This window comes from Lytechinus variegatus, chromosome 2 (genome assembly GCF_018143015.1).
Source record: "Lytechinus variegatus isolate NC3 chromosome 2, Lvar_3.0, whole genome shotgun sequence".
Classification (NCBI taxonomy): Eukaryota; Metazoa; Echinodermata; class Echinoidea; order Temnopleuroida; family Toxopneustidae; genus Lytechinus; species Lytechinus variegatus.
In genome coordinates this window covers 83037352-83049999 of record NC_054741.1, presented here as the reverse complement: position 1 = coordinate 83049999, position 12648 = coordinate 83037352, and the positions used below count along the sequence as shown (strand labels likewise).

The window sequence follows — 12648 nt, the reverse complement described above, 5'->3', positions numbered from 1 at the left end:
GAATTTGACTATCTCTATCTTTGGTCTTTACTTCAGAGCCTTGAGATGACCGTGGACTGTTGCTATTTCCTGCATCATAAGATTAACGCAGGCCAAATAGGGAATGTGATGTTTTCCAAAAGTTTTGGAAGGATCTGAAGTCATGGGAAGGACTCGATGCCGTGGGAGACCTGATACATGTAAATGGTCTTTTTTTAGCTCAGTAAGTTTTGTCACAGCCAGAACCAAGAAATGTTTCAATTTTGTTATAGGAGTAACCAAGTCCAGGTCAATTGATCGTCATGTTATTCATGTTTCTGAGTGTATCTGACCTCTCTATCTTTCTCCATCAGTCTTTTGTCATGTGATCTATACTCCCAGTGATGTCAAGATCTTTCTGACTCCCAGCTACCATTACCTTTCTGAACTTGAAAGAACTGCCACTATTGCCAGCATTGGATGATCTATCAATCTACAAGAGTGTTGTGTGACAGTGTTAGAATTCAACCATATTATATCTGTGCTGATGTACTTCAGCAAAGAAAGTTTTGTTGTACTGAATATAATATTGATGACGAATCTGATGTCCCATGTCCTGGAACAACCACCCCTGATGCTGATTACGATACAAGGATTTCATTGAAGGATCCCCTGCTCCTGCTTTGTTGGAAACATCTCTTGCACTGTAAACGATTCCTTCCCATAAATTTCCTGGCCAATTATCGCTCCTGGAATCACTGTATTGGCCTATCTGATAGACAACAAGACAGGTGTTACATGGACTTAACAGCGGAATCGTTTAACATTGTCTTGACATGTTAATAGACAAAGTTGTCATCATTTGTCATCCTTCCCTGGATGGTTAATCTGTTCTCTGATTGTTTCATAATCCCAGTCTCCTGCATTAGCTACTGCGAGGGGTGTTACAGCTCATTAGAGATTGTTTAGTGATGATTGAAATTCTCCAACATCATTATTGTCATCTGTATTAATAGATGTAATTGTTAATTGTCAAAGCCATTGTGAGAAGAAAAAGGAATCTCCTAGGGGAAGTTCTTTGATCATCTCGTCGAGACAGACCTCAAGATGTGCCTCTTGAATATAAACCTGGATTTAAAGCAAAGAATGTGAGACGTACAGCCAACTATATCAAGATTTCGTATCGAATTCACTTTGAATTTGGTGAAATCTAAGATTATAAAGCTCAATCTGTGGAATTTGAAGAATCAAACCTTATTTACACCAAACCAATCTTCTACCAGACATACGAGTACAGGGATTTATTTACCAATACAGGAATAACTTTATCTTGCGGTTTCAACAGTGATGATTATATTTAGTTCTTCACAAATGTTCTACTTTTGACACAACTTGATATCTTTGTCTCAGAAATACTTATATCGGTATATCTTTTTAGAAGGATATAAAAAGCAATCTACAGGTACAATTTTCAGGAATGTGAATTTGAGAAGTGGATTCAGATCATTGCACCAAACTTTATTTTGGAATCATTTTTTAGGCATTGACTTGTTGAATTATACTTGTCATTCCCAGAGAATTTGCTTCAGTCTTTTTATCTATGATAAGAGGAATATATAACAACTGTCTGACTGCAGAAGTTTAATATTTTTTTCGTGAAAGACTTACACCAGGAGCTTCTTAGAAAGGAGCATTTGTCGTTTGTAGAAGTGTGATTCAGAAATCTTTTCCAAGCGAGAACTTTAATTTAATTTTTTGATGCAAAGCACCTAGAGAATCAGCAATTGTTTTAAAACAGAACCCAATTTCCTATTTTCTTGGAAGAGTTTTTATTCAGTGGAACAGAGTTTTGATTTTGTATTCTTTTGCTGAATAATAAAAAGATAGTCAAGATGAAGATGGAATCTCAACTTTCTGATAAACAATTCAACTTTAAATCTCTCTTGAATCATTGGCAGCTCTCAGAGACAAGGGACTTCAATGATCGCAGGAAAGTGAGGTCGGCGATCAGGGAGGTCAAAAGGAAGACAAGACAGCAAGGTGAGTAATCATCATTTATTTAATATGAACTTCAACTAATTAATCTTGGTCAAATTGAAAAGTATATTTTGTGCAGAAAGCATACCAATATAGAGTTCAAACACTAGGTATAGTATAGTAATGGTTTATTGGCAATATATACATGCTTGGCAGCCAGTGGCTGAAATATACATGTTTACAAAATATAAGAACATACAAAGATATTTTACAAAGAGTACATAATAAAAAAAAACAATCATTCAATATATAATAGATTAAATTACACAAATATTTTCATGAAGATGGATCTAATTACATAAAGGAGTTCTAAGTGTAAGTTAAATTATGAATTGCATTGAATCACATATTGCATATAATGTATAGACAGAAGAAAGATCTCAGATTATTCATATGTTCCAAATAGCGGTAGAAAAATATCTGATTGCATTTTGTTGAACAACAATTCTCTGATTACAGGTGATTATAAGTTTAATAATTTATGTTGATAGTGAAACATGTTAGAGAATATTTACACTGTGTATTATACAGGAAGCAGTTAATTTTAGTAACCACAAAGGCGACATAATGGAAGGATAAGACACTGAACATTTATTTACTTGATGAGAATTGTCATTAATTAATCATCATAGAATTGGAGTGTTGACTCAAATATTAACAAAAAACAACAGTTTAAAAAGGCCTAAAAATGATTTCTAAAAATGGTAGAGTAAAATTCAATTGTATTATATTCATTTTTAAGGCTAAAAATCAGTGATTGAAGTTGAATTTCTTTTTATGAATGTCGATGTAACAATCAAATCAATTAAGATTTTGTAAAGTTTTGTTTTATTATATTCTTTTTATGTAACTTTCAAATAGCTTTTGATGCTTTCATTGGAATCATTCTCTTAAAAATTACTCCAAAATTTGAAGAAACTGTTTTAAAAAATTTGACATTTCATATTTGCAACTTTTCATATGCTGCAAACTCTGGAAGATTGATTCAAGGGTGTCAGCAGGGTTTGAAAATCGAGTTATTTGTTAGTTTCCCAAATGCTAATTTGAGCTATTTAATTCTGTTTAAAGGTGTACAGGTAGAATAAAAAGGAGCAAATTATGATATCATACAGGAGATATTCACATGGATTCTCCTTCCAAATTATCTTTGTTTTATATCAATGGTGACATGTTTACACTAAAACGTTTAAGAAGATATGATTGCACCCTGCTGCTAGAGCTCATTTTGGTTAAACCTTAGGCAAGAAGATTTTTTTATAGCCAATCACCTGAATAATGTGAATCCATTATATCAGGACTTGTTTTAATCCCACAGACTTGTACTCATATTTTCTTTGGACTGCTGTAGGTCCATTGCTCTATATAGACATTTTCTTGATAATGTAATTCACCTCTACCTGAATGAATGTAAATTGAAGTCATTGGTTCGTTATTAGAAGAAGAGGTTGGTAAAGGGCATGACACCTAGTGGTGGATTATTGACAGGTGAGAGAGGAGTGGAAGAAAGATGAAAGTAAGAGAGGAGGAGGGGATTAGGTTAACCCTTTATAGCTCAGGCTATTTTGTAATTAAATAGGGGGGGTTGTTTTTTTTAGCCCCCCCCTTCGGATTTTAGTCATTGAAAATTGGCACACACATCATCATGATGTAATTTTATATGTTCGATAGTTTATCACGCCAAAAATTATTTTTTTTTTTCGAATTGATTATTTTAGCTAATTAATTCCTAAAATCATGATTCGGCTGTAAATCCTTAATATTGCTCCAAGATTGTTTAATTTTGGTCTGGATACTCTTTTTGAAATACAGGAATTTCAATATTTCTTATTTTTAACATTTCGAATGTATTTTTATGTTTTTCAAACTTTGTGAGGAGGGATGGATGGAGAAACACAAAGTGGGGACTGGAGACTTCCTTCAAGTTACACTATCTAGGTGGCTATGTACATGTAAAAGTGATTACAGTTGTGAAGATAATATTTAAGCAGGTCTATTTCTTTTTAGAAAAAAAAATATGGTTAATAAAAAGAACAAAGACCAACCAAACAAAAAATATGGTCATTAGACCTAGTTCAATGTCTGCAGTAGTACTCAGCTATTATTCTACTTATGACATTGAATTTGGGACTGTAGTTCAATGAAGATGTATAAATTCTTAATGATACCCTGTATTTTTATGACATGCTGGCTGTGAAATATATATGGTTTTTCCGTAGTTTAATGAGATTAATTATTAAAAAGTGAGTCATTTTTTAGATATGTTTCCTGCTGTAAGGAGCCTAGACTTCGGGGCCCCATTTCTCTATGGCTGCGTTTATGCGACCTCAACCCAGAATCATGATTTGAATCATAATTCAAAACAGCAACATGAATCACGATCCGACAGAATCAGCGTTTATACGACCATCTTTCTAACGCTGTTTCTCCCTGAATTCGGGCCGATCCAGTGCGCATCACAGTGCGCAGTTTGACCCAGGAAGTATAGGTCAACATTTTCGCGCGTGTTTCTAACTTCAAGTCGGCTGCTAGATTTTTGCTGCCGCCCGAGCTAACGCGCGATCGTTTGTGCAACGTTTACTCGGCTTTTACTTCCAGAATTCCGTGTATTGTACCTCGTATTGTTTTTGTTTACTTGTATTAAATCTTGTCGGTTCATCGAAAATGGTGTTCGGTAGCCGTAGTACTGGGCACGAATTCTGTTAATTTTGTCTCGACAGGCGGTGCCACATCTCCGTAGAAATCCCTCCCTCGCAAGCGCCGCCGGTAAGGGATGCTTTTGCTTCAGGCCAAAGCACAAGCAGAGCCCTGAGTTCGTCGTCAGTCCAATTTGTGCCTTTGGAACTTGAAGATATGATTGATGAAAACAATGAAATACACAAATGACGCTACAGTACAACCCCGGGGGTACAATACACAGAATGATAATTCCTAAATGCACGTGACAATTGGCATATACCGGTACTAGTACACTGGCAATACTGCTACACGAAAATTAACCTGCACGAAACACAGCGCGCGCCTTTGAGTCGAACCCGGAAGAAGCACGACACAGTGACGTCATAGAATCATGATTCAAATCACGATATCGTTTATACGACCTTTTTCGTTCGTGATTCTACAGAAACGTCTTTCCAAACGCCCCTTTTTCCGTGTTTCATGTTTGTGATTTGAAAGACGTTTATTTCCACTTTCGACTAAACGCAATCGTGATTCTGCAGAATCGTGATTTGAATCATGATTCTAATCATGATTCTAGGGTAAAAAAGTGTCGAATAAACGCACCCTAAACTGGTCATAAGTAAAATTGCTTGGAGAACTCTTAGGAATGCATGCTGTGAATAACATGCTAAATGAGATATCTGTGATCTCAGATTTATTTCAGGGTTTGTGAAATTAGCCACGAGTGTCATATTTTTTTACTCAGAGAAATGTAATATTCTTAGGGTTAAACAGGCTTACTTACCTGTAATTTGCAATGGGAACTAGTAGATCAGAGCCCACATGAACATTAAGTTGGTAGCACATCATTATCTAATTAAATATTATATTTTTTTATGAGATGCTCATGTACGAATAATTACACAAATCTGTTAAAATTATCCAAAGTGCATACTGTACATTTACATGTATGTGTTCTTATTTTTGTTCAGATTTTTTTTACAGTTGATGTATAGAATAGGCTAATGTTTAAACAAAATAGTGTGTACAAAATTAGATTGGTGTGGCATATACATGTATGTACTTGATATAAGGTAGCCTGTATCAAATAACACATCAGCTGAATCAGTGAAAATTTATCTCTGACTTTGCAAAATAATTGTTTAAAGTATTTTTGTGAATATACCAATAATATACATGCTCATGCATAGAGAGTGCAAAATTATTGGACCAAAAAATGATATAGGTAATTTTCCAGGTGATATAGTTTATAAAAAGGTTTACAACATGTAAATATGAGACTGAGGAGAGAGAATGAAAGCCTATTAATACACCAAAATTTCAAGTACATTTACATGTCAGCCTTATTTTAGGGTTAAATTAAAAGCAACATAATATGCCTTAGATTAACTACAAAACCACAAAGACATGTATCTTGGCCTCCTACATGTACATCTGAGGTTTATTACTACTATATTAATGACTGAATTAAATGGTTGCCATAATTAACTTGAACATGCAAGATATTGAAGACACATGTGGCTGGAATAGTCTTTGTGAATGAAGTACTCTGGGGAAAATGACTTTCAGGTTATGCTCAGCTGTACATGTGCATGTTTCTTTGTATTTTTTTTTTTTTACTTGAGTTGTAAATGTGTGTGGTAAAATATAAGCAGGGAACAAAAATGAAATATTGAAGAAAAGATCATAAATGACAGAATGGTCTTTAAACTTGAAAGAATGTAGTCAGTGTGAAGAATAATGATTGAATGTTATCCATTGTTATCAAAGTCGGTTTACAATCATGATTTGATTTGATTTATGGATTTTGTAACAAAATTATCAATTATTGTAAACCAAAGTCCAAAAGTAAAAAAAAAGTAGAAAGGGAAAGATTGATCGATGAATGCTTCTAACAATTTCAAGTGAATAGAAGAGAAATTTTCAAACCCTTATAATGATGATGATTTTTCAATTTTCATGAAATTATTTAGTACGAATTCTTTGTGCGTTTATTGTGTTTATTACCATAGAATTCAACTTGTGTATTTATTACAATACTTTTATTTTCCGAATCGACACTTTTCACACTATCTTTGAATCATGTTAATTTTCATGATATTAAATTTCCTCATTTTATTACTGCCAGTTGATATAATTCTCCAATTTGTTAATCTAGAGATTCTCAAACTGTCAACTCAATCCCATTATTATACAATTTCATTGCTCCCTGATTGATTGTATTAATCCAAGTACTCTTTTGAATTAGGATTTTCATTGTTGGTTATTTGGAAACATTATTCTATTGTGGTATTATTGATTTTTATATTTTCTACCATTATAACCATTTCAACTAAGAGTTGGACTGTGAGAATATATTTCAATCAAACGACCTATTCATAGATTCTTTGATAAATAAAATCGTAACATAAAAATTTGTAAAATATTGATAATGATGGTACGCTCTTCTTGTATTGCGCATATTAGGAGTATTCAACTTGACTTGATAACCAGAATACCTGTTCATTTACCAAAAAAACTTCTACAGTCCTAAAAATACCCAATCATTTTCTGCATTCATAGTTTTTCATACCAACCCCATTTATTTCATGGAAGCACTTCTTCAGTATGGATATATATATTTTTTTCTCTTTCAATGATTTTTTATTTTCATAACTTCATATACATGTAACAAACATAATCATTATACACTATACATATTATATACAAAATGAAATAAAATACAAATATTTTGCTCAATGATCTATGATATCAGAAATGAGGGGGCACAGAAGGTGGTTTCACACCGCCTCGAAGTTCGTCAGTTCCAGGTATTCTCTGATCGGGAAATTTACCGCGATCAGAAAATACCAGGTATTTTGGTAATGTGAAAGCAAACTATGCATAATCTCCCCGAAAGAAAATACCAGCTAAATAGTAGGTACTTGGTAAAATTACGAGAACTCTCGCGGGATTTTTCCAAGGTCGCAGGTATTTTGGCGATGTGAAAGCAAATTACGGGAACTTTTAGCCCAGCGTGTCGTTGGGCGTCGCTTGGCGCGGGAGCTGTGGGTGGCTGCTGGGCTAGTGATTTTGAATCTCGCGCCTTGCCTTCTTATAAGACCATACTATGCGCATGCTCGTAACTTCGGGAACTTATCCCGAAGGATGTGTTTCGGTGTGGTGTGAATGCAGGAATAATTAACGGGTGTTTTTTAGCCGAAAACAGTTCCCGTAATTTAACGGGGATTCTTGTGATCGAGGCGGTTTGAAACCACCTAGAGAGTGAGTTGATTTCCTAAGATTATTGTAAAAGGTAAAAAAGATCAGAAAAGAAGGGCAATCACTGAACATGTTTTTTTATGGAGGAGGAGCCACGCCCTTCCCCAAACCCCAAATCTGTCCAAGCCTATTCAGTATAGGCAGCTAAGTTTTCTCCAGCCCTTTTAACAAATCCTGAAACTACTATACTTTCACCCAAAGTGAGATTTCTTCCATAATTCCAATTTAAAGTTTTAAAACTTGTACTTTGTGTGAGCTCTCTGAATATTGTTAGCACAATATATTCCAATCCCTCTCCCTCTATTGCTGTGTACTTAGTTCAGGCTACTTGAGTGCAGGAATGACGTCAAATGGAGATCAAAATAAGTAGTAGTCCAAATCTTAGGAATCTGGGTTTACAAAACTAAAAAAGTTTTATAAAAAGCTTCTTGAGAAGGTCAATATTTGTCCTGTTCAACAAGTGATGTTGAAACATCTGGCTTCTCTTTTGATATACTTTAAAATCTAAATGGAATTAAAGAAGAAATTATGTTTTGTAGCTTGAATATAAACAGATAATTCTGAAAGTTCAGAGAGAAAGAGTCTATAATAGTTTATTGTATACTGATCATGCTGATAGTCAATTAATGTTGGTATGTTTGACAGTCCAATCTCATTTTCTTAAAAGATTTTGATGTATTTCATAAGTTGTTTTCACCTAGAGGGGTCCTTAGGATTTGAGAAAATACATTAAAAAAATTGAACAAGATAATTGAAGATATTGAAGAGAAGTTTAAAGAAGGCTGTAAAGGAATTGCAATTGGTATGACAAAACATTTATTTCATTTTTTATTTTTTTTTATAGAGGCCAATTGTTATTTTCCCTAACCTTTATCCTGTCAACAATTCCTAGAAAATAGCTTTGTGGTCTTCACCTCTACCCCACACAAAGCTACAGAAATTTAGAATAAATATATTCTCACAAGTTTAGTGTATCTTTCCTGAGGCAGTACATTGTAATTGAGAGTGAAATCAATCGCCCCTTTCATTAACCTTTTCTAAGTTGGAGAATTACAAGCAAAATATGCCTGTTTTCTGGCCAGTTCATAGAGAGTTCATTATGAAAGGTCCAAGTTCAAAGAATTTTAGCCATAATCCATCAAATTAGGAATATCAAGAGGTTTTTCCATGGATTTATAAAGAACCTTTTTATGCTCATAAACTATTGGCTTGAACCTGCGGGAATGTGAGGGTTCTTATAATTTATTAGCTACCTGTTTACATAGTTAAGTGGTTTTAGTTGAACTCTTTTGACTTTTGATCTGCACTATCTATTTGCTATATTTTTATTTTCTTTTACAGGTGGGGAGGGGGAGTTGAGTATTTTCGAACCATGCTGGCTCAATCTAAGCCATCACAAACATTGGTAAAATATTTTAAAGTTAGGCCTATTTAAAAGGAAATACTTTGAATAAAATGGGTACTCTGGTTAAATTTTGATAATTGCTTGATGTTTATTTCAATATCAAAATCACACGCTGAGCAAATAGAGCTATCTGTTAGCAATGCTTGAGTCACATTGAATTTCATCTAAATCATCTCTATTCCGGTTAAAATGATCGCGATGTCCTGAGTAATTATCTTGGTAATTGAATCACAGTTGCAAAATTATTAGGAATTAATCCATTTGATTTAAGAGTTGAACCTCTGCCAGAAGCAAAATTCCTTTTCCTTTTCCCAATTTGTACATCTGTTCAATGTTTGAAGGCTGTTGCGTAATTTACTTATGCAAAGGAATGATATATATGTTTTGGGTTCTGAAATATAAAACTATATGTAGTAATTATTTTCTTGATTATTAAATATATTGGAAAAATATAGCTGAAAAAATTATTTTCTACTTCTTCCTTTTAATAGGAAAGCGCAGCATCATCAGCGAACCATGGTAGTCTTAAGACTTGAATGCACTTTTTGCATCTGTCACGTCTGTGATGTTTTTTAATGAAAGAACATATTGATGAAAGATTGTTACGTTTGATTCTGAAGATTTTCCTTATTATATGAATCATTGTATTTCAAGATTTAAGAACTTTTGTTTTGATATTTTCATGAAAGTTCATTGAAATGCATGTAATTGAAATGAAATTAATTGTACAATGTAGTTTTATTTGCAAACATATGTTCTGGTTTGTTTGAAATGCACAGGTGATAAAGATGTATTAAAAATGAGCTATTCATGCAAAAAAGAAATTTCCATTTTATTTAGACAGATTTTCTGTGAAAGAAACTAAGAGATGTGGCATTTATTATTCAAAGAATAAGGAAGTCATTAATGTATGGAATTTTGTGAAAATTCAATGAGTAACCATCAAACAGTTAAGCCAATCAATAAGTTTGAGAGAATTTCTATGATTGGACTTCAAAAATATCATTACATGTACAAGTGTTATAAAATGAATATTTATCAGGTGTTGAAAGTATTTTACTGCAGTAAATGTTTGCCAAATTTATGTTTTAGATTAATAGAATGCAAGAATTCAAGATAGGGAAATTGTAGTTGGCAAGTAGCCATGGTAGAATGAATTTTTAGAAACTTGGAAAATATTAGTCAAATTACTATAAAAAATGTGAAACTAATAAACCGTGCTTTTTACATTTATGATCCCAGTGTGAAATAAATTTGATTAATAAAATCAACAAAATATTGGTTGAAAGTATTCAATTTGAAAATACAAAAAAGGTTTTGGCAAATGTAAGTGGTTTTATGAATCCGGTTGTAAATTTTCTTATTCTGTTTTCTCAGATCATAGTTGTGCTCATAACCTCTGAGATTTATTTTCTTAATCAGTCAGTGGGCTTTTATAATGCGTGGGTATGAAGTAATTGAACTTTTCATCATATTCAGCCTTCCTACAACGCTTAGGAAACATTGTATGTTTGCACAGGACCTGGTAGGGCTAGAGGGTAGGTAATTTTTATATGATTTTGTTTGTTTTCTCTGCTGTACTGTGTTTAATGGTATACCATTTTTTTTGTAGAATAAAGTACATTGGCAGGTCATTTCTCTGCCCTCGTTTATATTGTTTCTTCCAAAATTAGAGAAGAAAAGAAAACAGATAGAGAAAGAAAGAAGGGCGGGTGAGGCAACCTAGAGAGGAGGAGCGCAGTAGAGAAAAGGGTGCTATACATTTAGAGATATTTTTTAAAAAGAAAGTTATCATGTTTGACTGGAAAAAAGGATAAATTTAGTAAAGGATATATGGAGAGATTTTCACAATGTGAAGTAATGAACTTGTGAATGTTGTAAAAAGGGATCTAAAACCTAAAAGGGCTCAGCTATGGCCAGGGTAATAATATGCATGTATCGACGTGCAGTTGAGTATATGCACATAGTAACAGCGCTATATAAATGGATATATTATTGTTGATATTATAAAACTGCTCATTTTTTATTTTTGGATCTTGTCATAAAAAAAATAACAGTCACAAACTTTCATTCTTCTTATAAAGTTTACAACACACACATACAAATAAATCATAATACTGATTACTGGTACATGAATTGTTTTGTGTGAAAGCGAATTTATTTATAATGCCATTATATATTTATTTTTGAACATAAATTCTTTATATTTGAATTAACATATCACTCTGAGCTTGTATGGACTCCTGACATAAGATTAGAAAAATTACTTCCTTTTGAGTCTTTTCCAGAGAAAATTGTTGATCAGAGTAAAGGTCTCAAAAACATTTAGCTAATCTACTCTGTTTCAAGAAAGGGTGAGGTGAACAAAATGTTGCCAAATCTTGCCACATGACTGTCAAAAAATGTCAGATTACTTTATGAAATATGAAATAGGCCATATTCAAGTACTACATGTATATTTAATTAGTTTTAAAAGAAATCAGTGAAATATCTGACCTTGAATCAAGCCAAGTTACTAGTTAAAACATGTAGGTCTACAATGCAGTCATTGGTTCCAGCAATTCAAGTATTATATGTGAAATATATTAGAAGAGAAGGTAACCTCCTCTATAGGGCAGTTTCTATGACAGTCATCACCATTTATTTAAATTAGTACAAGGTTATCATGCACTCTGACTTTGTATTAAGTGAGGGTAAATATATTCAAGAACTTTGGTTGTATGTTCTGTTTGGAAGGTAACGCTGCCTTGATTGTTTCATCAGAAAGCATCTAAATAATGTAAATGTATAGTTTACATTCAAGAAATGAAATTAAATGACAAGATGCAGAAACTATTATTTTCTCATTCAAAATGTGTCTTATAAAATCAAATAAAACATTTATGATTACAAAGTGATGATAGGTAACAGACAAAGTTATTGTGAGCTGCCTTCCATGTTTTCAAAGCTTCTTACTAGCAGAGTGAAATCAGTCAAATACATATATGTTTCCATCAGCCAACAAAGAAGGCAATGTGGAGGAGGGGGAGGTTGGGGTGGGGGTATAAGGGGATGAACAGGATTTTCTGCTTGGCTAAGACCCAGGTTGCGTAAACCAGCGATTCATATCCAATTATATTAATTACAATATTTAGAGGTTTAAATCTCTGTCTAAATAGTAGTATGATTCATTAAGGAGGAAGTGTAAAGGGAAGTTGCCAAACGAGAGAGGGCAGTCGTTTATCGCTCGTGAAAAACAAAATGGACTTCCTTTTACAAGATGAATCAGGAGAATGTCTTAAGACTTTGACTAACTAAACATTTCCCTG

The 12648-nt window shown here is 33.3% G+C and overlaps 1 protein-coding gene across 8 annotated transcripts in view; it reads left to right on the top strand.

The window, feature by feature from the left end:
- LOC121409285 (smoothelin-like) overlaps window positions 1-12648 on the top strand; it is a 122434-nt gene that overhangs the window by 33046 nt on the left and 76740 nt on the right. For all 8 annotated transcript variants that reach the window (XM_041601196.1, XM_041601191.1, XM_041601189.1 and 5 more), the window contains exon 3: window positions 1917-1998. In XM_041601196.1, coding sequence (XP_041457130.1) covers window positions 1917-1998 — 82 coding nt within the window. The remainder of the gene's footprint in view (window positions 1-1916; window positions 1999-12648) is intronic.